We start from the raw sequence: 27,785 nt of genomic DNA, 5'->3' as shown, positions 1-27,785 counted from the left end.
AAATCTTTGTTGAACCATTGCTACTTGTGCTTCCCTAGCTTCAACTTACTGAATCACTGCAGCTAGGTAGGCAAATTTCTCTCACAAAACTGTGTCTCAACTGTGCCTTCTCCAACCCCATCGTCCTTGCTCTTATAATCTTCTTTTGTGGAACAAATGACCATGATCACATCTCAATCGATGGTTGTGATCATCTTGACTCCGTCAATTAACTTTTCCGAAAGTCTCTAGGGAAAATTTGACTTCCCTCAATTAATCTGATTTAATTAACCACTTTTCCTAAGTTAGACTTAGGAGAATATTTGATTATGGCTAATTATTCTAATCGAGGTGTCTCTAAGGCCTTTTTGACAAAACCTTTTCTGGGTTTTTGAGATGTCCTGTTCCTTAGCCTCTTAGACACCATAGAGACTAGAATACCTGTCTACTTATATCCAAAAACTAACACATGATGGTACTCCTATGGTTATCTGTTGAGGAATCTTCAGCGCCCCATAATGAAAGTGTCCCATGCACTGTGCTAAAGTTCACCAAAATCTCTACTCTGCTCACCACCTGTCTTGCTGCTCAAGGCTGTGCATGTCTCAATCTGCAACCTGTAAAGGTTCTTCATCCTCGCAGCTATCTGCTTCCTTGACCCAAAAGCTAAGTGTTTGAGGTATGCCTTACCTTTGCTGATGATGACATCATATCCCTTATCCTCAGGGGTAGAACTAAAACGAGGTTCTTCTTGAAGCCTGGAACATAGAAGACATTAGTGAGATGGAGAGGGCCCCTAGACTCCCTCTCAAAGCTGACAATACCAACTCACCTAGCTGCATACTTTCGATCATCTCCTAGCTCAATCTGAAACTGAATGTCCTTCTCCTTCAGCTGGCTAGAATACTCCTTGTTCCTGGTCATATAGAAGGACGCTCTGGAATCAATATACCATGTGATACTCCCTAGTGAGCTTTCCATTCAAGCTATCAATGAGAAATATTTCTCAAAATGAGAAGCAAACCCATCTACCTCAGCTGATGCAACCACATGATCCTTGCTCGGTCTCTTCTTCTTGTTAGGCTATAATGCAGGAAACACTTGCTAGGAGGGAGTTTCAGTCCGAAAACGGAAACGAAACGCTGAAATGTGTTTGGTACGGGCCCGAAAGGCGTTTCAGTCTGTATGAGCGAGTTTCATGACACTGAAATGTGGCCCGTATGACCTGAAACGCGTTTCAATCCTGTATGACCGTGTTTCTGTCAGAAAAACTTGCTTTTTTCCCTTTTTCCTTTTAACTTTTATATTTGATAATAAAAATGATGTGTGGATATTTCTAGATGTCTTTCGCATGTTATAATTCGACTCTCACCCATCATCTTCTTTTGCTCCACCATTCGCTGTTGAACATGCTTGTTCTTCTATTTTTGAAGAGGATTATGATGATGGTGATGAAGATTGAAGACTATTAGTCTTTATTGTTTACAAGATTGAGCTCATGTTTTATTTCTATATGTGTTCATTGTCCATAATTTGATACTTGTTGATGTAGCATTGTACTTCTAGCCTCATATATATAAATGCTGATTTTGGATGTATATTTATGATAAACCTTGTGTATTAAGGCTATTTTTGAAAATTATTACTTTCATTATGTGATCATTCATGAGTAAATGTGATGTTAGTATGTTTCATCATCATGTATGTTTGATAGACTTATAGTTTATGTAATGACATTGGAAAATGTAATCATAATGCAATAATTTATCATGTATGATTATGATTGCACATAACATTTCTTAAATGTCCTAACATATATATATACATATATAGCATTTTCCCATTTCCAAAATTTGTGGGGCTCACATTTCGTACTCGTACGGATTTCTCCGTGTTGTGCAACTTAGCTGTTAAGACATGTAATAGCAATGTGCCCAAACTCGTGGCAATGGAAGCACTTGATCATACTTAGATCCTTCTTCTTTTTCTTCTCGTCCTTTTGATTGGACTTGGCCTTTCCTTTGCCTTTCTTGCCCTTGGCTTTGCCTACTAGAGGAAGGTTCTCTTTGTCCTCGGTATTTGCTAATCTATTATCTCTAACCCTTCTCCGGATCTCTTCTTGAACGCAGTTAGTCCATAATCTTTCCCAACTAGGAAAATTTTTCGACCACTGACAATGTTTTGGAAACTATACTAAGTCTTATGAAGTCGTAGTAGAGCAAAACTCACAAGGTTAGTGTTTGGTACAATGACACCCACACCACCTAGCTCATGTCAAATTTGAGTGAGCTTCGAAAGATATGAGGAGATGGGCTCTGCCTCTCCTTGTCTTATCCAGATACTTCTTGCCTTCTCTATACGAGTAATCTCCTTGGCATCACTGATAGCCTGAAATAGGTGTAAGATGGCTTGAAGCATCTCATATGCTGTCTTCTTCTCATAGAGATGGGAAATGACATGATCTTTGACCCCCTCTAGAATGATCCTCTTTGCCTTGATATCATTCTTAGTATGTTGGGCCAATTGTTGGGGATCTTGTGGTGGCGTTATAACATTCTTGACAAATTCTCACATCCCATTATCTTCGAACACTAATGTGATCCTCTCCTTCCATGAGGAAAAGTTAGAAGCTCCCTCTAAACAATGATCTGCTTAGTCTTGTTGTCACTCAGATTGTACAGGCATGGTGCGACAACGACTCAAGGCGGGGGCTGTCACTCTTATCCCTGTCCACTTCATTCTAGCTGTCTCCCAACAACAGGTTATGTGGGGTAGTTCCTATGGAAGATAGAAATGAAAGACATGTTGGCAGCCAATGAGTTCCAGGAGACACGATTGAATGGCTTAGCTACTTGGTTGATTCAACAAGCTTTTAGAGATTAGATTTAATTATCAATGAGACCAGTGCCTTATGGAGTCAACTTACTTGCTTTATATCAATTAAGGACCAAATGACCGGATGAACATCCACTGCTTGAAAGCTTAACTAACCTATATGCTATGCAAATCCTAAGACTTGGGTGAATTGCAAGAATCTTGGTTACTTTTAATTATATGCCTGTTCTAGATGGTTCCTTTCTATTAACTATTTTGAAACTAGTCTCTAGAGTAGGTTGTGGGATAGAAGTCAACAGGAAGCAAGCTGAGGCTTGATTAACAATAACTCCCCCTGTGTTCTAACCACCCAATGCCTCCGGTGCTGCAGATACTGTGGCTCTGATGACTGCAAGGTCACTGTGTTAACCACTAAGGAGGTGCTAGGCTTCTCAAGCTAGGTGATAAAGGTTGTCCTAAATGCCTATCAACCAAACTTATGTTTGGAGGTAAATTATTAGATGCAAGAATATTTCTAGAATGATATGCAAGGATTATGAGTGAGTCTTGAGTTAAGATTGTTGATGTGATTCAAGTACTTGACGTTGAATATCTTATAAGAAAAATAGTTAACAGTATATTTAAAGACAATCTTAAACAAGATCAAGTGCTCAATGATACAAGTGCCAACAACCAACAAGGGATCTTCTTACAATAATTCCACAAAGATATTGACCAACAAGTGATAACAATGATAGCAATTTAGGAAACTTAGAGCACTTATCTAATTAGCCAATGATTTCCAATACAAAATACCAATGATCAAAATTAAACCCAAATCAATTCAACCATAAATGCTTATGTATTGTAAAATTTCTTTACCCAATTTTAGAGACTTAAATGTAATTTATTATCACTGCAACCTTGTATTCAAAGGTTTGCAATTTTATATCAGCAGTCAAGAAGTGATGCGAGATGTCAAAGATAAGCTAGAAAATCAATGCATTTAACTTCCGATGATATTCACTTGATCGAAGGACTGCTTAGACACTATAGATCAGATTTATTATGCTCAGATCAGACCTCAAAATGATGTATATCAGATCTGTAATAACTCAGAAAATCAGTGATTTAGTCTTTAATAAACCAACAAGGTGCCTAAATATTAATGCCAAATAAGCTCCAATGGTTAGCTAATCAATTTGAGTGATTTTTAGATGATCTTCAGTCGATTTTGATGATTCTTATTTAGTTTATATGACTGCATAAATGGATGTAGCAAATATATCAGATCTGGAAATTGACCAACAGTCCTAAAAAATAACTTATATGCAATCAATTTAACCACAAGATTAATGTTCAATGTCTTAAGTGACTTGTTAATGAATTTAGACTTATTTTATGTGTGTTTATGCCCTGAATACACAGCTGTAACAATTATAGCGGACTTGAAACTTTCAGATCAGATATCTGCAATTTCAAATCAAACCTTTGCAATTTCAAATCAGACCTTGAAAATTATATGACAATTAACATAAAACAACAAAATTGATAGATCAAACCCTCGTAATTTATTTTGATGCTTTGTATGAGTTATTAGCTTAATGTGTGAGTTCTTTAGGCTTGGATTATGGTGATTATGCCACTATTTTATCAATATATCAAATCTGATATAAATTATGCAATCAATTAAAATGAGAGATAAAGGCAATAGAAGCAAACCCAAAGGCCTAATGGCCTATGCCAAGTTTGGAGATGTGAGACAAATCACTCTTCAACATCTGCACTCACAAAATGTTAGCTCAAAACCAAAAGATCAAATCTTTACGACTGTTGCAATCACAAATTATTAGAGTTAAAATGCTAATCCTTTGAAGAAGCTCTTGTTTGCAATGAGATCTAGCCCTTGTAGGGCTTATGACCTTCTTAATGCTTGCAAAATAGGTCCCAAACACCAACCTTTTAGGTTGGGTAAGGGTTAGGGCCTTCAAAAATTGGGTTTCTTCCCGAATTTGAAAATAAGCAACTTGCAAAAATGGGCTCAAAAACCCTAGACGTCTAGGGTTTTTAAATGTTGAAAACTTCAAAAGTTTACTCCTTTCTTTGATCCCTTGAGAGATTTCACTGATAAAAATAGAAATAAATTTTCCCAAAAAACCCAATATATACAAAAATAAAATAAAAACCGAAAACCTGAGTTGCTGCAAAACAAGGGTTTGAAAAAATTATTTACAAAATATATTTTACAAATTATATAAAAATATATAAGTTTGAGAATTTTTTTGAAAAATAGAATTTCTGTAGATCTTGACAGTGGCTAGACGTATTTCAAAAGATAAATGTCGAACCACAGCCTTAGCGAAGTTAGAAAATCACACAAAATATTCAGAATCCAAACATAGTCGGCCTGTGCCCACAGTTTGTGAACTTGGAGCCCAAGGACTGGGGAACTTGCAAACTCTATATATTTTCTCAAGAAGAAACCATTAGAACATACAATGAATCAGATCACATAAAATAAGCCCAAAACTTACTAATAGAATGTTCCTATCATCTACAAATGAAATAACGATTCAATTAATATTTGAAACACAATATAGGAATGCTCGTACCCTGCACATACCACAAATCAACGAGACAAAGACACCATGAATCGCACCCCAAAGTCTTTTGTTATGATGATCAAAATGTTCTCAACAAGACAATGGCTTTACACCAACTTTTATAAAGTTACATTAGAGCAAAGCTCAAGATCAAGATGAAAGTAGAAGCAAACAACCTTCTATTTATAGAAAAATTCCTCCAAGTGAAAAACAACGGGTAGTTGGCTTGATTCTCGTCAAAATTATTTTGACTGTCGATAAATCTTTGTTGATATTTTAATCTCTGTCGTTGAAATAGTTATTTTTAAGGAATTTTCAAATTTCTCATTAAAACCATTTTTTATTAGCTGAAAATTAATTATTTTGAGGTAGTTTCCTAAAAAAAATTGACTTTGACTTAACCACCAAGGTCCAAGGGTCCACATTCTCTTGAAATTTCTAATATTCCCTTGGTGGGGGACGTCCATAAATTAGTTTCTTTTAAGACCCATGAATTTTTCCACTCGGAGAATTTAATTTCTCTAACATTTTTAATTTTTGACTTTAATTAATTAATTTTCTGGTTTAGGATTTAATTATATTTTTGCCAGAAAAAGTAATTAATTGACACTTGAGGGTATTAATTATTTTTCCACCGTCAAATATTTTAGCCATGGTGTCTAATTATGAGGGACCATGCACTAAAATATTTTTTACATAAGATTTTACAATAATTCAACCTTCACAGGGGGGATACCCATTTATTATAGACCGTCAAATAACTTACCCAATTACGCGACACAATATGATCTAGTAGACCAAGTGACTTGTAATAAAATAATCTAGCCAATAAGCTTAAATTATTCCCAAATCACTTTTACAAAAGATTCGATTAAAACAATAAGACTCACCTAAGACTTCGAAGATAAATCCCACCCTAGCTTTGGGGTGACGCTGGAGGGAGAAACTCTGCCGATCATCCGTGTTTAGAAACACACATAATCAATGAAATGAAAAACCTCCTAGGATGAAATTCTTCGTCAAAATCATAGGCTTACCTATTAGAATATATCTCTATTTAGTAATGCTCAGTCTTTTAGCTGTTGCTATTTTTATTCTTTTAGCAGTTTCTTAGATGAAACTGTTTGTTCTATATTCTACATAGAAACCTGATGTTTCTATTATTGTAAATATCTTTGTATTATCATTGAGCTGTTTGCTCCAGGTTAATTCAATTGATTCGATATTCTTTTACATGCGTGTGTCGCACTGTTTTATGGTATCAGAGCACAGGTTTCTTTCGGAATAATTTTTCACTGTTTGAAAAATTCTGTTTCATTTCGAAATTGCTCTTTAGGGGTCTGGATTTTTGGTCATCGTGGCCACATTCGAAATTTAAGGGTGGTATTTTCGGGTTTCCTTAGTGGTATATTCCCTCGACATTGTGTCCACAGCGTTTGGTAGCTCCTTGCCTTTGTTTTTCCTGTTATCGATATCGCTGGTGGATTCGGTGGGTTTTGTTGGCAGAGTTAAAGCAACTGCAGGTAATCATCAATCAATTCCAGTCAGAAGATTACGTCACCTCTGCAATCGGTGAAGACCGCTCTCTGCCGCCGCGTCCAATCCTGGATCTGCACCACGAGACTGCCAACATTTCGTGTGGAGTAAATTTTTTTTGCATATGTCTCGACGCCAAATTTTCTTTGTATGCTAGCTACACCACGACAGCGGGAGGCACAACAGTGTTTTAAGAAGGAATTTCCGCAGACCCTTTCGTTTTCATCCGCATCGTAAGCGTGTCGGTTCTGTTTTTGCCGCAGTCATTCCGCAGTCATTGACTCAGCGGCAGTCATTCCGCTTGGACTTAGCCGCAGTCATTCCACAACTATCGGCTTATTTATTTTCTGATCTCAGCGGCACCCGCTTCGCTGATTCGGGTCTTCATCTCGATCCACGGGCTTTGAACAAACCCTGCAGGTGCTGTCTTTCTAGAGGGACTGTTTTTCAGGCCGAAATCTCTGGCACAGTCGGCTCTCGATTTATTAAAAATTATTGACAAAGTTCTTTCGGGTACTCGTCGGCAAATACGAATCTTCTGCAGAGCTTCGGCAATCATTTGTGGTTCGTATTGGCGTGGAAATAACATATCTCTGCGGTGTTTCGTATCTAATTTGTCCGGTGCTCGGTGGTGCTTGTATCTGCTTTCTCCGGTGGTTTCAGAATTCCAGATCTACGGCAGTATATCAGTGGCAGTATATCAGCGGCAATATATCGTGGTCATTCGACACAACATGGGCTTATGTGCTACCTAACCTCGTTTTTTCCTGCTGTGTGAGAAAGTTCAGTACGACGGCTTACGTATTGATCATTATATTATTTTTTTTGTTGCCTGAATTAAGACAATTGGAGTTTTGTCTTATTTCTGTGGAGGTTTATTTGCTGGGTAAATATATATATATATATATATATATATATATTTTTTTTTCTCTCGCAGAACAAATTCTGTGTTGATCTGCACCAGGATAAGCAGGCAGCCACATTAAAATTTGTATTGTCTTTGAGAAAATGGCCAAGCTCACCAATCTGATGTTAGAAGGAAATCAAGCCTTTTATGCCTTTATGGCTAAAAGGTCTTCAGATCATGTTCCTTCTTCTGCATGGTACATTAATTCTGGTGCATCACGCCATTTCTCTCACAGGCGTGACTGGTTTATTGACTTCTCACCTTTCAGCGATTCCGTGGTATTTGGCGGAGGTGAAAAGTACACAGTAGCTGGCAGAGGTACAGTTCAAATTCAGTCTGGTGGGCGCACACTCATATTTCTGAATGTATACTATGTTCCTGGTATGGAAATTAATCTGCTATCTGTCAGCCAGATTATGAGGAATTCTCCTCAGCTTGATGTTGTGTTCAGTGCACACAAGTGCTCCATTATTGACAGAGAGACTAGTTTAACCGTTGCTGTTGGCCTAGAGGACCATGGTCTATACAGGCTACTTGACACCGGTGACTCTCCTGAAGTGGCTCTAGCAGCACGTGTCTCTCCCATCAGTACTCTTTGGCATCGGCGATATGGGCATCTAAATATGCAGTATCTCTCTCAGCTCTCCCGGGAGGGACTTGTGTCAGGATTACCTGATATTCAGACTCAGCAGTTGGGGGTATGCGGCGCCTGTCAAGCAGGAAAGCAACATCGGTCTTCATTCAAGAATGGAGAATCTTGGCGCGCATCTAAGGTACTTCAGTTACTTCATGCTGATATTTGTGGTCCTATGAATACAGCTTCTATCACTGCTTGCAAATACTTTTTACTTATTGTAGATGATTTCAGTAGAAAGATGTGGGTGTATTTTCTAAAAAACAAATCTGATGCACTTAGTACCTTTTAGAAGTTTAAAACCTTAGTTGAAAAAGAGTCTGGCTGTAACATCATGACTCTTAGGACCGACAATGGGGGGGAATTTTGTTCTTCAACTTTTGCCAATTTCTGTGATATTCATGGCATCAAACGTCAGTTAACCACACCCTACACTCCTCAGCAGAATAGTGTTGTCGAGCGGCGCAACCGCACGGTTGTTGAAATGGCTCGTTCCATGTTACAACATAGGAGTGTTCCAAACAGATTCTGGGCTGAAGCAGTATTTACTGCTGTTTACCTTCTTAACCGATCACCCACTCAGGCTGTGACAGGGAAGACTCCTGAAGAGGTTTGGTCCGGCCGTAAGCCTAAGATCAGTCACCTCAAAGTGTTTGGCTCTGTTGCATATGTTTGGATTCCAGCTGCTAAGCGCTCTAAGTTGGATTCCAAAAGCCAGAAACTCATGATGACAGGGTACAGTGATCATCACAAGGCCTATAGGCTGATAGATATAGCCACTGGTCGTCTTAGCTTCAGTCGGGATGTAGTTTTTGATGAGGACAGAGGATTCTTTCAGTCTTCTTCTTCTAAGCAGTGTTCTGAGGATCAGCCTCACAGTGTTCTTCTTCCGGTCGGTCCACCTGATGGGAGGGATGATGTAGCATCAGTATTTGATAATACTCTATCTGAGCTTCCTCCAGAAAATAACCCTCCTCTTGCGGCCCCTATTGCTCTTGAGTCTTCTCCACCTCCTCCTGATATTGGTTCCGCTACTCCTGATATTGGCTCTTCTACTCTTCGGCCAAAATGGTGGGCTAAAACCATTGGTGATCTCCGGGATGATGAGCTTCTTGAAGGTAGAACTTCTAGACATAAGAACAAACAACAGTCTACAGTCAATTTTGCTCTTATGGCTAACCTACACAGTATTTTTGAGCCTCAAACCTATTCAGAGGCTAAGGGTACATCTGAGTGGGAACAGGCTATGGAAGCCGAATTCCAGAGTCTTCAGAAGAATCATACATGGACACTTTCTGATCTTCCTGCAGAGAAAAAACCCATAGGCTGCAAATGGGTGTATAAAGTGAAATACAAAGCTGATGGAACCATAGACAAGTACAAAGCTCGTCTTGTGGCTCGAGGGTTCTCACAGAAGGAAGGCATCGACTATGAAGAGACTTTTGCTCCTACAGCCAAGATGAGTACCATAAGGCTTGTGCTTGCCTTAGCAGCTCAGTTCAATTGGAAAGTTCATCAGATGGATGTAAAGAGTGCTTTCCTAAATGGTGATCTCCAAGAAGAAGTCTACATGACGCAGCCTCCAGGATTCAAGGTTGCTGGTCAAGAACAGAAAGTGTGTCGGTTAGCTAAAGCAATCTATGGATTGAAACAAGCTCCTCGGGCTTGGTACATGAAAATTGATCAGTACCTGACAGATCAGGGTTTTCAGCGGAGTCCATCTGATGCAAACCTGTATATCAAGCATACTGGTGATGATATCTTGTTTGTAGTTGTCTATGTGGATGATCTTATCATTACTGGCAGCTCTGCACATTTGATCCATGGGATCAAACAAGATCTATGCAGAACTTTTGAGATGACAGACTTGGGACTTCTTCATTACTGTCTGGGGGTTGAAGTGTGGCAGACTGAAAATCAGATCTTTCTCTCTCAGTCCAAGTATGCCAAAAATCTTGTGGAAAGGTTCAGAATGCAGGATTGCAAACCGGCCACGACTCCTATGGAACCAGGGCTCAAACTTTCAGCACAGTCATCCTCTCCCCTTGTGGATGAAACTTTATTTAGGCAATTAGTGGGCAGTCTCATCTATCTTACTGCTACTAGACCTGACATCAGTTTTGCAGTAAGCTACATTTCTCGCTTTATGTTAGCTCCTAAAGCTGATCATTGGATAGCAGCAAAGCGGGTGCTACGATATGTGCGTGGTACTTCTGATTATGGCCTCTTATATACTCGCAGCTCCAATCCTATTCTCAGTGGCTACACTGACTCTGACTGGGCCGGTTCGGTTGATGACCGTAAATCTACAGCTGGGTATGTGTTTAGTCTAGGATCTGGTGCTGTTACTTGGACTAGTAAGAAGCAACAGGCAGTGGCTCTCTCCTCAACAGAAGCAGAGTATCGGGGAGCAGTTAAGGCAGCCTGTGAGGCAGTTTGGCTTCGTCGTATGCTTGCAGATATGCATGTTTTCCAGACAGGGCCTACTTCTTTGTTTTGTGATAATCAGGGAGTGCTCAAACTTGCCAAGAATCCAGTCTTTCATGAACGAACAAAGCATGTGGAAACTCACTGCCACTACATTCGACAGCTGGTTGAAGACGGCTCAGTTCAGTTGCACTATGTTCCCACAACAGAGCAGCCCGCCGACATTTTCACCAAGCCTCTTGGTCCTGATAAATTTGTAAAATTCCGCGGGTCTATTGGTGTTGTAAATAGATTGAGCATTAAGGGAGGGTATTAGAATATATTTCTATTTAGTAATGCTCAGTCTTTTAGCTGTTGCTATTTTTATTCTTTTAGCAGTTTCTTAGATGAAACTGTTTGTTCTATATTCTACATAGAAACCTGATGTTTCTATTATTGTAAATATCTTTGTATTATCATTGAGCTGTTTGCTCCAGGTTAATTCAATTGATTCGATATTCTTTTACATGCGTGTGTCGCACTGTTTTATTACCTAGGTTGTTACATAACTAATAACCGTACTAATATCATTTACATTACAAATTTGCAGAATGGGTTTACAATGACATAATAATCTATTGGCTAATGGTCCTGATCTTTGAAGAAAATTGGAATTTACAACTGCTTCTTTGGAACTTTGACAAAATGTGTGCAACAAGTCTTTTGTGCACCATCCTCCTTGTCCAAAGAATTGCTCTTCACAAATTGATCTTGTTATTCACACATTGATCTTGCTCTTCACAAATCTGATCTTCTTGGTGCTGATATTTATGCTGTTCTATGCTCTGCAACTGCTATGGTGAACAATCTGAAACTAGTTTGTTTCTTTTCAACAAGACACATAATTTCTTCACAATAGATAAGCATCGGAATAAAACACAGAGATAAAGAATAGAGTCACACAATTAGCAGAATAATTTTTCTTGGGAAATCCAACTGGGAATACCCACTTCTTGCTGTAGAATTTATTGTTAAACTTGAGCAATTAGATCTCTTACAAGGCAGTCTGTTTCAATAGAAAATACACTCGTTCTCACTGCTTACACTTAGCTTGTGCAGTCTCTGCCCCTATTTCTTAGCGCATGAAATCTAATATTTCCTAGTGCAGATTGGGTTCCTATTATTTAGGAATTTCCTCCTAAATCCTAGTGCCTTAGTTGCACGAAGCACCGAAATGGTTCGGAATTTTTGAAATGGGTACATTTGGAAACATCACCTCTTAAAAATGGAAACGTTGACTGAAACATCAGCCGAAACATCATATATGTTTATATATATAAAAAGAAGTTTATAAATAAATGAATAACACATTACTTTGCAAGAAAAAAGGGCATAAGACCCATAGATGACAATTTAGAAGGAAAACCAAGTCTATATTAACTTTCATAGATGATTACATGATGTTCAAGTTTCAGTCAAGTGTCGGCTGAGCTTCGTAGTTTCGGGTACAGGTACGTCCTGAAATGTCAAGTTCCTAGAAGTTTCGTGCAACATAGCCTAGCGCAAACCTGCAACAAGAAAGACTCTCTATCTCAGCGTATTGGCTCCTCCAAGATACGCTCTCTCAACAAGAATCTCTCCTCACACAAACTCGTGCAACAATAATGATACAAACTTGTGCCTTCGTCCTCTTTTTAAATTATGCCATCCATGATATATCTGGCAATTATGAATTTAGAACACAAGTTGAGTTTGACTTGTTAACCAAGTCGAACTGCTAGTTAAACTTGTCCTTGCTTCAATCAATATTAAGCTCCTAAACTTGTTATCTTCTAAATTCAAACTGGCACTTGGAGATTGAGTTAGCTAACACTACAATCTCTGCGCTTGAATTTCTTGTCTCTACGAACTCATCCATCTACCAGAACTCATCCATGCTCAAAGAAAGACTAATCGTGGTCTCTCTGGCTAAGGCATAAGGCACATAAGACCTTCTCTCGCTACTATTTTCAACAAATGGGAGAATTTCATAGCTCATCAACATCAAAATCAACATCAATACCACCACTGCTATCTCCTTGTATGTATCTACCATTCCAGTGTTATGAATTGTTTTGGATTAGATTTCTGTCTTTGAAACCTACTATTTTATATCTATATAATATCAGGAACTTCATTCAGTTGGCTATTTAAGAGTATCCTTCAGGCACCATATTAAATACAACCCACAAAACAACGAAGCCAGTTTGCTGATTAGAAATATTCAAATTTAAAATAGGATTTCTCTGCGTAAATATGGATTATTTTTGTCTTCAAAGACACTTGTGTTGCACGGTTGGCTGTCATTTACTGCTTTCATGATTTATTTGTAAACAGTATTTCGCTGTAGTAGCCATTCTGTAGTAGCATTGGTCAGCTTTATCTGGTTGATCAAGTGCTGATTTCCTTCACCAAATTGGCACACTTTAGCAGACTGCCAAATCTACTTGCATTTCGAATCTCTAAAATTTGTTTCTCTCCCTTGCTTGCTGTCCAAATGCTCCCACAGCTCCAAGGCGGTGAATGAGTGGAAAAAATTCCCAAAAGCAATCCATAAAGTGTGTGGATGGATTTTTTTGAGGGACAGGTATCTCGAAATCAGGATATGAAATTGGCACATGTTTGACATGAGTTTGATTTGTGTTGTGCTCCCAGGGCATGAGTCAAACTCGTGTTAGGCATGTGTTGTAGTGTGTTGTGCCCAACATGAAGGATTCGTGAGATGGTGGTACTGGTGGGAGGGGGGGTCAGGGGTCGTTTCATGTTTTATATATATATGTTTGTGTGTGTATGTGTATGTATGTATGAAATTAATAATACAAATTTATTAACATTAATATTAATATTAATATTAACCTTCTCAATGTGTTCTAATGGATTTTGTAATCCTCAAAGGTGTTTTCATATGTAATTGTACTGAATTCTAACTTTGAACTTTCTCAATCTGTAGAGAGATGTTTTCATGATATTTGCTTAATGGAAATGGTGAGGGGTACATTAACAAGGATCTAATTGAATAATATGTGTAGCAATAAATGTTTACAATTATCATGTGATGCATTGCCATTTTTTGAGTTGCTTTATGTTTCAGGCACTGTTGAAGTACTGTCATATCCTTCTCTTCAAGTTCTTCATACACTTGTTGCTCACACTGCGGGTTGCTATTGCATTGCCATTGATCCTATAGGAAGGTAACTTGATTACATATTGTTGACTATTTTAAGGATACATTGTTTCCATTTATTGCCTTCAGTAGCTTTTATGTGATGTTTTTTATGGTTGTCATTGTGTCATGTTGTTAATAGCTACATGTTTTCTTTGATAGGTCAAAAGGAAAGCATGACCACCAAAATTCGAATACTATTTCTAAATCAGTCTTTCCTTTTGTTGGAGTAAATAATTTTAGTTTGTGATATCTTCCTATCTTATTATTGTTTTCCATTTATGTTGCATACAGTGTTGAACATGATGTTCACCAAGCACTTAAAGGAGACCGTCCTGTGAAATGGTTGAAGCATTTAGCTTTTGAAATCAAGAAACTGATGTTACAATGCAAGAAGGATATTTCTTGTAGTTCTTGTAAGAGCTCCTATATAAGGACATCAATGTTTGAAAGTCTCTAAAATCCTTGAGAAAGTATTTAGATGTTCATGCCCTTGGAAATTATGATTGTTGAATTGAAGACTCGATCAAAACGGTTTGAAGTGAGGGTATCAATCGCTTTGAAATACCCAATACACTGCTGGATGATATCTCCTGGGGACTGACTGGAGCTGTTAAGGGTCTGGCCGTATGACCTTGTGGGAAGCACAACCATGAGGAACCTAGACTCTCCTAGCACCCAAGACTGCTTGTGAAAAAGCTGGATGGAATTCTGGTTACTCTGCTGGAGTTATGTGGGAGTTTTATAATTCTCTGTCTAGGAGTTTCGTTAAGAATTCAGTAACTTCACTTCTCAGTAGATATTTCTTGGATCTAATCCTTCAATGCTTTGAGTGTTTAGGGCTGATCTGAAATATTTAATTACAGTAGTGAACACTTCATTCCACTCCAAATCACTAGGCTACTTTAATATTCGAACAAGTGTACTTCAATGTCAACAAGTTACAACACTTAGGGCACTCTTTTTCACGATAATTAGAGATTTGAAATAAGTTTATTACAACATATTTTATGCAATGTTCCAAACTAGGGAAAATAGTGCCATGCAAAGTGGACAATAAAAATAACATCATAAAATTAAATCAGACCATCAGACCACAAAATTGGCAACCAAACTGTGCTGTCTACTCATTTTATTAAATGGGAAGAGGTGTACGACAATGTGCTGGAATGTGTGCACCTAAGCTTGCTCTATGCAAGCTAGCAAAAGCCCAAAATGAACAATGGAACACCCTCCTCAAATCTGTTGGTAATCCTGCCCAAGCACTGCGCTGTTACTGCCAAAAAAGGTGTTGCTGCCTGAAATGATTTGCTGTTAGAGCCTTCTCTGTTGCTTAGAAAATTCCGGGAAATTAATCCCAACATCTATGCAAGAAACCTAGAATAACCCACGAAGAAATTGGCCAAATGTTGACCTCGGAATTTTGGCCCAATTTCCCCTTAGCTCCTTTAGCTGCTGGCTGAGTTGGGACCCTTGTTTAAACCCTGAGATCTGCCCAGAAAATTTTATAAAATTAGGAGTGTGATGCTTGCCCAAAACTCAGAAAAACCCAGAAAGGGTTTCCCTTGGTTTCAACCTTCAGAAAATGACCCTTCACAGCTTAGCCCTCCAATTTCGAATTCTGTTGTTGTGACTGATCCTGTCAATCTCCACTCTCCCAACTCCAACAATCTTCCTCAAATGGCCCTCCAAATGATCTCCCAACACTCCAGCTCCAAACTCCCTTGGATGGTGCTACCCCAAAGAGTCTCACTCCAATGATTGCGCAGTCATGGAGGAGATGATGCAGTCCTGCGTGTGATGAAATGAGAGTTGCGTGTAGGATGGCCCTCTTGTCTGTAGTTGCCCTCTATACTCCTGAAAATGATGAAAGGATGCTCCTGTCTCCCCAACTTCCTGGAGTGTCTCACGCTATGACTGCACAATCCCCGTGCTGCTGTAAATCTCCCTGCTACTGGTACTCGAGTTACAACTGCTGTAACTCGTCTCCCTGCTGCTACTACAAACTGAGATGAAGAAGAACTCCCTCCTAAGGTTGGCACTCAAAGTCCACCGAAGCAAGGGTTGAGATCTCCGCTCGGAGACACTCGTGTGCTAAACAACACAGTAACTTGACTAAGTAGCTCGAGCAACTAAGATTGAGTTCAATATGTTAAAAAATAAGACGCTGAAATGAGGAGAGTTGCCTTCCTTATATAGATTTCATGAGTTGCCTTCCTTATATAGATTTCATGGAGCACTTTTCCCTCCATTTTCCCTCCATCGTGGGTCCCTTACTTAACCATCGATTTACCCTCCATGCAAATCGAACTAGGGAATGCGTATTCTCCTATTGTGGGTGGCCCCCACGTACAAATTAACCATATTGAAATAACTTCTACTAAGTCTAGCCCCCTAATAAAATCAAATGGGCCCCATCACCTCCAAAATCGGCCCCCAAAATGTAGAAATTAATCCTGTTCCAAAATCATTTAGGAAGGGATATTACATTTTACAACAGTAAGTCTGCCTTGTTATCTTGAAGATATATGTTAAATTTCTTAACAATTTCATCCCTTTGTTATGTTGAATTGGTATTAATAGCAAGTGCCGAAGTTTACCCAGTCAAGAGACAATAGACGCTGAAAATCAAATTTGCAAGTACACAATAATAGGACAGTTGAAACATTTCATTAATATATAAGAGTTGAAGTTCATATACATAGTTATAGTTTATAACAAGTTGGTGCAATCTCAGGTTTTTCAAACCCTAGCTAGGGAAAACATAGAGAACCCTAGCCACCAACTCCTAGTATTGAACGGGGAATCATTACTACGCAAAGCTAGCTTCTCTACCAAAAAACACCTTGTCACTTACACTTGCATCCCACAAGTGTACAAGGCGTTTCCTTCAGTCTTCTCTACAACAAGCATTCATTGGTAACATTAGGACTTCTAGCTATGGTGCAAGAAACTTCTAGTATAGGGTCATACTAGGCTCGTTTCTATGCAAAAGTATGGAAATGTGTGTGGTAGGCCTAGAAATATGTTTTTGGCCATATGAATATGTCCTCTGTATGGAAACATGTTTTGTATAGATAGAAACATGTTTTCGGGCTTTGCCAATGACATATGATGCATTTTGAACGTTAAATCTCCCTATTTTGACTTGGTTTGACTTGTTTTTGACTATTTTGGAAAAATATGTTGGCAATTAATGGTAATGTTAAATTCTTAATGTAGAAATTGACATTTCCTTTATCTTCCCTCTTTATCCTTTTACTTAAAATTTTCACATTACCATTAATTATTTCAGGATGTTCGAGAGTAGTTCCAACCTCATCGAACTTCATATTGAGGAAGTAGAATTTCATATCCCATTTGAAATTCAGCAGATTAAATTGTTTTTAGAATTGCAATATTTTCATTGGATTCATCATGTTGAATGAAGAAGTTGCCAAATTATCTAGGTCTCCAACTCTCCAAGGACAAACGAAAAACAAGCATCTATACAAGGCAAGGTTGCACGAAACGGGGAAACGGGTACGAGTTTCCGAACCGGGAACGGGTACGAAACGTGACCCCCCCAAATTTGAGGAGGTACAGTTAGCTAACTGTACCTCCTCAAATTTTGTGGCAGAGAACTGCTGAAATCTCCCTCAATTTTCATGCTTCATGTAGCAGGCAGAATCCCAAATTTCGGGCAAAAACAACATAGTCCCCTCCTCAAAATTCATGCCCTGACTTCCTCAAACTTCATGCTGATAAATTGCTGCTATCCTCCTCCAAAATCGTGCCTGCTTCTCCTTGAAATTCGTGCTACAGTACGGTCCTCCCCTTGAGATTTGAGCCCCTCTTTTATTGTTGCAATTTCTCCTCCGCTCCTTGAAGTTTTCTCCTCTATTCCCTTGTCCTAATGCTCTCTCATGTTTGAAGTAAAGAATGAACTTCCCTTTTCCTCTTTTGTCTCCTTGGAAAAGATTGAATCCCTAAACCTAGGATCCAATGGCTGAGATTTCATCCTCAAATCTCAAGATGTGTGGTTGAGATCATTTCTCCCAAATGACCCCCCTCATACATTGGCCCCATCACTTAAAAGTCTCCTAGTACTTTTTTTAAGTTGTGTACCTTTTTAATTTCTCTCATAAAGTGATTTTTCTCCTCACTTTAATATTAGAAAAGTACACTTAGTACTTTTAGACATAAAGTCACTTTATAAAGTACAAGTGACTTTAATATTAGAAAAAGTACATGGTACAACACTTCTAAGTACCTTTTCCCACCATGACATTAATATAACTCATAAATGTAATCAAGACAAAAGCCATTAATGTGCTCACTGTTGTAGATCCTAGACACTGCCCCTGGGTTGAGGAGATACCAATGCCTAGGACATCTTAAAGAGTGTTTGTAAGATCTGCTGCAATTGTTCACTTACACTCAACATTGAACATATTTTTAATAGAATTGATTCAAAATCTCTTTCAAGAGGGTAGATTACCATTTATATCAAAGTAGACTCATAGAAGACTTAAATATCAAGCTTTGGTGGCTAACTTACAGAAGCATATAGTTCATTGGTCATTGTAGCAAGTGTGAAAGAAGAATATGTAGAAGAGAAGTCAAATACATAGGGCTAAACATAGAATCCCATGCATGAGACTTCAGTAAGAAATGAAGGAATGAACATTTGAATGATATTTCAGATTACATGGAGTGCATATTAAGGACGTCAGATCTCATTAGTCACAGGCATCTCAGTTCAATATTAGACATAGATGAATCCATGATTTCATAAAACTACATCCAACAACTACTATTACATGTCATCTAAGAAGAAAACACAGATGAATGGGATAAACATAGAAGAGAATACATACTACAACCTTATGCAAGCAGAATCACCAAAACTGTTTATTAATCTTTAGATAGAGCATACAATTTCCATTTCTCCATTAATAGTTCCGAAGCCCCCTTTGAAACAAAATTCAAAACCCTTCAAAATGTGTCATAAACAATCTTTTATAGCATGATACCCCTTACAAAATATTCCTTCTTGATTTACCAATGATTCATCAAAACATAATGATATGAGCGTGCTACTTGCACCACTGTACTGACAAAACCCTAACTAACTTGAGTTCATTTCTTGAAATAAAATATTTACAGAAAACATAAAACAATAAGGTGTCATGATTGACACGATAAAAAATATCTTCATCTCCACTGGCGAGGTTCTGGAGGAAGAGTTGCTGGGTTGATGATCTGGAGTTGAGGAGGGTTGACAAACTGGTCACATTTCTGCCACAGTGCTGGACTTGGTAGAGGAGAGCGAAAGAAGTTTTGATAAGCGATCTTAAGACTTGTGAGCCCTGCATAATTTGGCCTGGAGCGAAACAAGGTCCTCACCAGCCCTAGCAGTTGGAAATCTCTCGTTAGATAGTTCACCACTGTCTTGCCCTTTAAGGAGGAGGTCTTGTGGGAGGAATCGACTCTACTCTTAGCCTCTATTGGCATTTGACTGTACTGCTCCCATGGGATTAATCCTCCTACGAGGTCCCAACAGCTGGGTAGTCCTGCTTGGTTCCTCTGCTCAAATTCTGAGTTAAAAGCAGTTACATCCTTCAACTCCTTCTCTAGACATTCTTCATCCTTATTTGTAGTAGCTTCCTTCTAGATGATTTTGGAGACCTCCATGATTGTAGTCACCCGATCTACCAAATCTATGGTCCTCAACTCACTTAGTGGTTTTTCATTTACATATTGAATGAATCTTTTAGCTGTCTCAACATTCTTTTCATTCTCCTCCTTGGCAGATAAGATGAAGAACTCATAGTCCTTGATTGCAACTTTTTGCTCTGCCATCAGATTCATATACTCCCAGTTATTCTTCATCTCTGTTATCACTTCATCCCATATTAGCTATTTGGCTTAGAGGAGAGACATATTTCCTTTTAGCTTGTCTTTAAGCTCAATGATTTCTTGATTTGCTGCCTATAGATTTTTGCTAATCAGTTCTGCATTTGTCTTGGCAGTCTCCAATTGTTTCTCCTTTTGTGCAAGGGCACGCTTGGCATTGTCTAAATCCACCTATACCTTCTTAAGTTATCCTTCTGAGAGTTGCAACTTAGTGAGAGTTTTAGTGAGTTGCTCAATGGGATTCTGAGGATTCTTTGGCATGAGCATTGCACAAATATGTGAGTCGATTTTCTGTTGGAGCTCTGCTACCTATTGTTTGAGGGCCACCACTTCGTTATTCTGGTCTATTAGCTCCTTGGCTAGAATCTCTTTTTCTTCCTCCACTTGTGCTAGTTCTTTGGACTGCACATGTTCATTGGCAGACATCTTTAAATTATGCTTTAGATCTTGAAACTCAACTCGTGAACTCTGGATAAGAGTTTCTAGAGCAACTTTGTCTTCTGGGTTTACTCCCAATGTTACAATTAGTTCCTTGAAGCTCTCATTTTGCGTATGTAGAGATCTAGAGTTAGCTCTCTCTTGCTTTAGCTTTGTTGCATCCTTCTTCAACAACTTTTCAACTTTGCTAATGGCAATAGCATTCTTGCTTAGTTTACTATACAACATTTCTCCCACTTGCCTATGAAAGTTGATTTTGTTAGGCAGAGGGACACTTGTTAGGTCCAAAGATACATCCAAAGCCCTAAACTGTGAGCCTGATGGGAGGGACTATGCCGAGGGGTGGTGCAATGAAAGCTTCATTTGGTTCCTCTCCAGGTCCATGGCAGCCAGGAGTCTGGTCTGGTAGGGGACAAAATGCGATGCCAGTTGCTGTTACATCTCTTCTCTAACCTCTTTGTTGCTTTCCTTTATCGCCTTCTATGTAGGCCAACTGGATTCTGTCATTGTTGAACTCCCTGCAGAACTCAAAAGGGCTATCTTTGTAGATGAGGATGCAGAAGCTTGCAATGGGTCTTCTAATGTCACCTGGAAGCTTGGTTGATTTGGTTTTGTCTCGGTCAACCTAGTTTCAATCTCTTCCTCCACTGCTTCTTGGGTTTTGGCCCTTTTGCTAGTGTGAACATCTTCCATTTGCACATCTCCAGTCTCATCCACACTCCTTTTATGTGCCTTGTCCTTTGCTGCTAGAGTCTCAATCTTCCATTTCTATATTAATAGGCCAGGAATCAAATATAGCTTTCCACTCAACTTCTGACCTGTATTCATGATCATAGGTTGAAGCATTAATTCTTTTTCTTTTCTTTGTGATGACACCATGGGGTTCATAATGCCAATATCACCCTTTTCAAAATTCATTTCTTTTGGTAAATACTCAATTGGTTGAAGGGCTTGCCTGGTAATGACAATGAAAGGACCTATAGGCTAACCCAATTTGAACATATAGCCTTTCTTAGCAGGAACAAGTGGATTTGATCCACATGTAGGCTCTATTTAATGAACTCTAAGGAAAATATTCTCATTGGCATAAAAATAGGTAAACAAAAGGGAGGGAGCTCACACCCATAGACCCTAATTTCAGTGTAATTCTCAAGAAAATACCAATCACCCACCCTAGTGTCCTTACTCAGTTGGAGGATCTCTTTTTGCTGAGGCAAGATTCTTGGGGGGGAGACATTATGGATGATTTTGTATGCAATAGCCATATAAGAGGATATGAATTGGGAGTAGCCCTCATTGTTGGGTTTCTGCCTGACGCCAACATCCCAATCAAACACAAAATTTCTGTTTGTTTGAATTCACTAGACTGAGACCTAGGCATATAAATTCATCTACATGGGTATATAGGAACAAATAAAACATTATGAAGTAATATTGGAAAAACGATGTGATGGAAAAGTGGCACAGTTGGAATTTGATGGACACAGCCAGGAAGGAAGGTATATCAAACAAATGGCTTATCTGCATCATCTCTCTCAGAAACCCTATGGTGGCTTTGGTGGCAATATTGGCTTCATCCTCCCCAAACAACTGGGCAATTACAGTGAGGATACACTGCACTACCTCTGTAAAGGTAGGTATTGGGGAAGTGTCGACAATAGGCAAGGATTAGTTGCCAGGGGCCAAACCATTTGTGAAAAGGACTGCTGTTCCCTAGCTAAGAGGGCGTTGTAATTGTAGAAAAAGGTGGTTTCAGTGAATTTTTGTGGCTAAGGAGAAATTGGGTATACTAAAGCCTTATGAATCAGCTCTGGGGTCACCTCCAAGATTTTGACTCTGGTAGAAGATATAAAACAATTCTTATTCTCAACGTAAGACATAGCAAGCCATGAAATGAACTCAGGAAAATGATAGGCAGAGGGTGCAATTTGGTAATATAGCCCTGATTCAACTACTCTAAAAGGGTCCTCTATGAAAATTCTTTAAACTGGAACCCCTACTGCAACAACTTATGATATTTCTCCTACTTGTTAGATTTACATGAAGAAGTTATTCGCAGTTTCCTACAACAAACACTGAAATATATACACTGCAGCCTACACCATTTAAAATAATATGCCGAAACAAGAAACTGAACAAGAGAAAGATACAACACAAATGGCATAGTTGTTTTTGGGCAAATGTCCCTGGAAAAACCCAATGCGGGAAAACTGGTGCAACAGATTTGAGGGTTTTTATTATTAAGCAGAAGCTATTTCTGAATACAACCTCTGGATGCCTTGCTGGCAATCCAATACATAGAATATCACTTGGCAAAAGAAGTTAGTGAGATTACCTCAATCTACACTGCAAGTCTTGGCTGATCCCGGAGCCAATGAGTCCCCGGATACTTTTGCTTTGCCCCTGCTTGGGCATGCGTCAGCCACTAAGGCACTGCGTCACCTCTGCTGGGAATCGATTTGCTCTTAGGTGCTGACTCTAGCCCTCCTGGCTCAGAACGTCAGCCTCGCCAACAAATTCTGGACCTCTGCATGGAAGGCTTCTGCATTGCTCTGTGTGGGTCCTGCATGAGCCCTTACTAGCTCTTCATCGCCCGCTCTGCCAACTGCGCTGCCTCCTCTGTGTGTCTCTCTGCTGAGTATTGTTGGCTCCGGAGAAGATCCTCCAGCCAAAAGTCTCTCTGTCCCTCTTTGCGTGATCACTACGAAATCACTGCGTTGCCTCTAGCTTCAACAATTCGATCTGACTAATCAACTCCGTGTGTGTTCGAAATGACCCTCAAGCCTTCTTAAATAATCTTCTTGTTGATATTCAACGACCCAGATTAGTGGCTAATATCATTTCTTCTTGATCCTCGTCTTCTTCTAGAAGTTACACCCACAGTTAGATTAATACCCATTAATTATTTTAATTTCCTAAGTTTAGACTTAAGGACCCATTAAAAATAATGAATTATTTTAATAAAACTGTCTCTGGGTGGAGTTTCCCAAAACACTTTCTGGGTTCTTTGGAATAAATGTGCCCAAGCCTCCTTGCAAAATTCGAGACTTAGAGCACATCTGATGCTACCAGAAATCAACATCCTCTCCTTTGACGTGGCGACCATACATGTCGAATTGGAGGCCCTATATGCGTTAGGGATAGGACAGGTCAAAGATTTGTGCCTTTGTGTTCATCAGTGGCTTAGCGTAGGATGAGTGTTTGGGCGAGTGGAAGGCGGAATCAAGTCGAGACCCCCCAGAGTTAATCTAGGCCGTCGATCGGTTGATCTCGCCCTGTAGACTTTTCAACTCCGAGGGGTGGCACCGACTTATCGGTCGCACTAGTACCCCCCCGTGAAATTCCTCTGTGAGTTGGTCGAGAGATGATGAACGATGATTCGCCCATTAGCTACTCGGTCTTTAAGCAAGGGCCTGCCTTAATTTTCCTTCATCCTTTCGACTTTCGTCTTTTGAGATTTCGGCTTTCTAATTTTGCTTTCCATTTGGCTTTCGACCAAAGGAAATATTTGTCGGATATTTAACAACACTCAGTGGGCTAAAAGTGATAAAAGCCTAGTAACACCTCTCCTTGGTGCTATTTTCATCATAAGAATTTGTGTCAAGTCAGTCCATTGATGTTCAGATTTGTTGTTTATTGCCGATGACAAAGTATAGGCTCAAAAATGTTGTTTAAATTGGCAGAATGATATAATATCCGAAGTTGTATTTGTGGATGTTTATTATTGATTGCTTCTTGTTGATTCATTTTAGTAGTACTGTTGTTAGTAGGTTGTATGAATGCTCTGGACAAACCAATCTGTTGTTGATCTAGATGAATGACAACGTACACAAACACACATATATGAGATATTTGTTGAAAGTTCTTGTTTGAATCTTAATCTCCTCGAGCCAAGCATTTGGGGTAATCCTTGCTTGGATCTCCATCTCCTTGGCACATAGCAACTAAGAACCCATGGTGGGACTCTCGAAGGCTCATCATAAGAACATCTATGAAGGGGGTTTTCTTGCCTCATTCTTGTAGGATATGATTTAGAGGCTTATCTTTGGGGTTTCACTGCCTAGTTTTGGGCCTGATCCCTTTATATATATATATATTTTAAGGCAATCACAGGCCTAATAAGCCTTGTTTGCTCTCTATATAACCTTGATTCAATTTTCATTCATTTGCAGAGGTTAACAAAATTTTCGCAAGGTTTTTAGGGTGTGCTCCTAACTTGTTTGATTTAAGAACTAACATTTTGTTGAAGAAAGTGTAACTAGGTTCGGTCTTCATAATGACACGATCTTTGTATTTAATGTAATAAAATGAAATAATTTATTTTTGTAATCTTGCTACATCAAGTCTTCCAAGTTGTGTAACAACCCTCCAAGACCAAGATTAATGCCTCAAAACAAGCCTTCCAAAGTCTGTAAACAAAGCGATAAGGGAATAATCATGTCGGCTCCAAACAAATGAATTAAATATATAAATATGTCATGTCGGCTTGAAACAAATAGTCACGTCAGTTCATGAACATATGTCGGCTCAATTATATGTGGCTCATTACTATAAATACCCAGGAGGGGTCAATGAAAATGACACAACAAATTTCGGATGCCTTTGATGAGCCGCAGTAAGGAAGCCACAGTCATGAAGAGAAGGGAGCCGCAGTCATGGGTAAGAGGAGCCACAGTCAATGAGGTAAGGAAACCACAGTCAAGGAGCAGGTGTTTGGGTGGAGAAACCGCAGACAAGTGTTTTTGTTTTAGGGCTTGACTGCTCCTCGATTGGGGATTGGGAGTAGTCAAGCAATACCTCAGATGCATGAAGAACCACACATTAACTTAAGGCTAGTGTTATCTCTTATCTCGATCTCAGATGGACAGGACTGCGTATTGATTACAGTCTTGGTTTTGTGGAAATCACACTTGATCCTAAAGATGCTGGACATTCTTGGCATACCTATGATAACTTGATCTCACATTATGGCATTTGTTGATAAAATAACTAATATATAAGATGTGTAATATCATTTCTAGTGCTACATCACACATAACAGTGAATCATGTCATGAATAGTAAGTCTTGACTCCTGAGTCCCAACTCAACCTCAAAATATCAACAAAAAATATAATAATGTATCTCATATCATGAGCCATAATGTCATATACAATGAAATGAACCAAATAACTAAAGTCTAATACTATTGATTTCCTTTGCCCCTCTTGCGAGAAAATGCAATAGCTTTCCCTTTCCCTCTAGATGTAGATGCCGGTGGAGTTGGTAGTGGACTCTGTTGTGCTCTAGAACCTGAAGAAGTAGGAGCTAGAGGAGGTAGACCACGTCCTCTACTGGTGGCAGGGGTAGCCTGGGTAGGTGGTGTCACCTCCTCCTCCTCCCCCTCTACGCTTTCCACTACCTCTTGCTCTAACTAATCATCGACAGACTCCATGAGAGGCATCTCGGCCTCGGCCCTCAACCCTCCATGCAACCTCAACCCTTCATGCAGTAGTGGTGTCAATCCCATCCAATGAGATGGCTTCCGTATCAGGTATCCTCTTAAGTTGCCTCACCCACAATCGAAGATTTGAGTAGACGTAGACCATGTCTTTAAGTCGCTGGGACTCCAACCTGTACAAGGATCATAAAATAATAATTATAAAAAAAATATTGTTTAATGAATTCAAAAAATTAATTGGAAATTTGCAATATTTTAAGTTTTAAGTTTAACCTGTTGCGTTTCTTGTTGTGTATTTTTTCAAATACACTCCAGTTGCACTCACATCCTGAGGAGCTACATGTTTGGCTAAGGATTCAAATGGAAAGCTTTTGCAGATGGGGTACTTTGGCACCATAGATTTTCCACCATGCATCTACAAAATTACAAATAAAATAAACATAAGAAAAAAATGAAATTTGAAATTTGAAGCAAAGTATGAAGTTATGAACTTGAAGAGACAATGAAATTTGAAACAAACTAAAAAATACCTGGCATTTTAGTCGTCCTATCAGTCACAGTCATCTCAAAGCCAAATGTGCCACCTGCCATCCTCTATATCTCCATTTCTTTGGAGATTTCTGCACGTTCTACTGGAGATCGGACCATCCACTGAACATAAGTTAAGAATCCATCCATGATTTCAGCATCAAATATGAACCCACATGGGTAAGAAAATGCGGGGTTTAGGTAGATCCCTGCAGCATGAATGGGACGATGGAGTGTGTTGTTCCATCGTTCATCAATCACTTCCCATAGGAGGAATTGTTTTTGAAACCCCTTATCTCCCTTATCATAGTAGGCCCGAATGGATTCTTTGGCCCTGTCCATGGCTTCATAGAAATAGCTCATTGCGGGCTTATCACCATCATCTAATCGAAGAACCTTTACCAAAGGTTCAGTAACAGTGCACACCTCCTGCACTCCTGCCCAGAAGTCTTCCTGGTATGAAACTAATTTGCATACGACCTCTCCCTCTGGTTTGCGGCTCACTGTCAAAGCACGCCACTGATCTGAAAGAAACATTCTCTTCACATCCCACATAGAATTCAATAGGGATTGAAAAGATATGAAACTGGTGGCAAACTGTGTAATGGCGGGGCTTACCAACTCTTTCTTGTTGGTGAATTTTCTCATCAAGCTAAGCACAAATGCATGATTATATATAAATTTTGTAATGCTTTTTGATGAGTCAACAATATCTTTGACAAAGGAAAATTTTCCTATGTCCTCCAACATCAAATCAATACAATGTGCAGCACAAGGTGTCCAAAATAAAGTAGGATGCATCTCCATTGCATCCTGCCAGCATCAACATAATTTGCAGCGTTGTTCATTATGACTTGAACAACATGTTCTGCACCCACCTCCAAAGTAAACACATCTAGCAAATATCTTTGATATGTGAAGATGCATCAACAAATTTCATAAACATTGTCCCTTTGGGACAACTAACCAAGAAGTTTATAAGGGTTCTCCCCTTTTGGTCGGTCCAACCATCTGACATCACAGTGCATCCTATTTGTGCCCATGATGCCCTAAACTCCTCCAATCTTTTGGTGCAGTCAACCTTTTCATTTTGAAGAATGCGGCCTCTAAAGTCATCATAAGAAGGGATTTTGTACCCTGGGCCAACAATTGCAATAACATCAACAACAGGCTGGAAAAATGGATTATTCCTTGCAACGCTGAAAGGAATATCACTCCAAAGGAGAAACTTGCCCAACAACTTGTCAGCTTGTTCTTTCTCATTTTTTTTTAAGCATTGAAGCAATGTGGAAAAAGTCGAAGTTGGGATTAAATCGGCAAGGGTCCAAAAGTTGAAAAAGTCGTTAAAGTCGGGAGTTTTTTGAAAAAGTCGGCAAAATTAAAAAATACAAAAATATTAAT

General features: G+C 39.1%; 1 protein-coding gene across 1 annotated transcript in view; it reads left to right on the top strand.

Moving 5' to 3' along the window:
- LOC149170321 (THO complex subunit 3-like) overlaps positions 1–27,785 on the top strand; it is a 209,616-nt gene that overhangs the window by 146,742 nt on the left and 35,089 nt on the right. Inside the window, exon 7 of the mRNA XM_089428986.1 lies at positions 14,010–14,109. Within this exon, the coding sequence (XP_089285112.1) occupies positions 14,010–14,109 (100 nt within the window). The remainder of the gene's footprint in view (positions 1–14,009; positions 14,110–27,785) is intronic.

The sequence above is a fragment of the Pinus tabuliformis genome, chromosome 4_2 (assembly GCF_031772625.1).
Source record: "Pinus tabuliformis cultivar Carrire ecotype Pingquan chromosome 4_2, CPIR1, whole genome shotgun sequence".
Taxonomy (NCBI): domain Eukaryota; kingdom Viridiplantae; phylum Streptophyta; class Pinopsida; order Pinales; family Pinaceae; genus Pinus; species Pinus tabuliformis.
The sequence above is the reverse complement of the archived record's forward strand: the minus strand, read 5'-3'. Positions and strand labels throughout refer to the sequence as shown.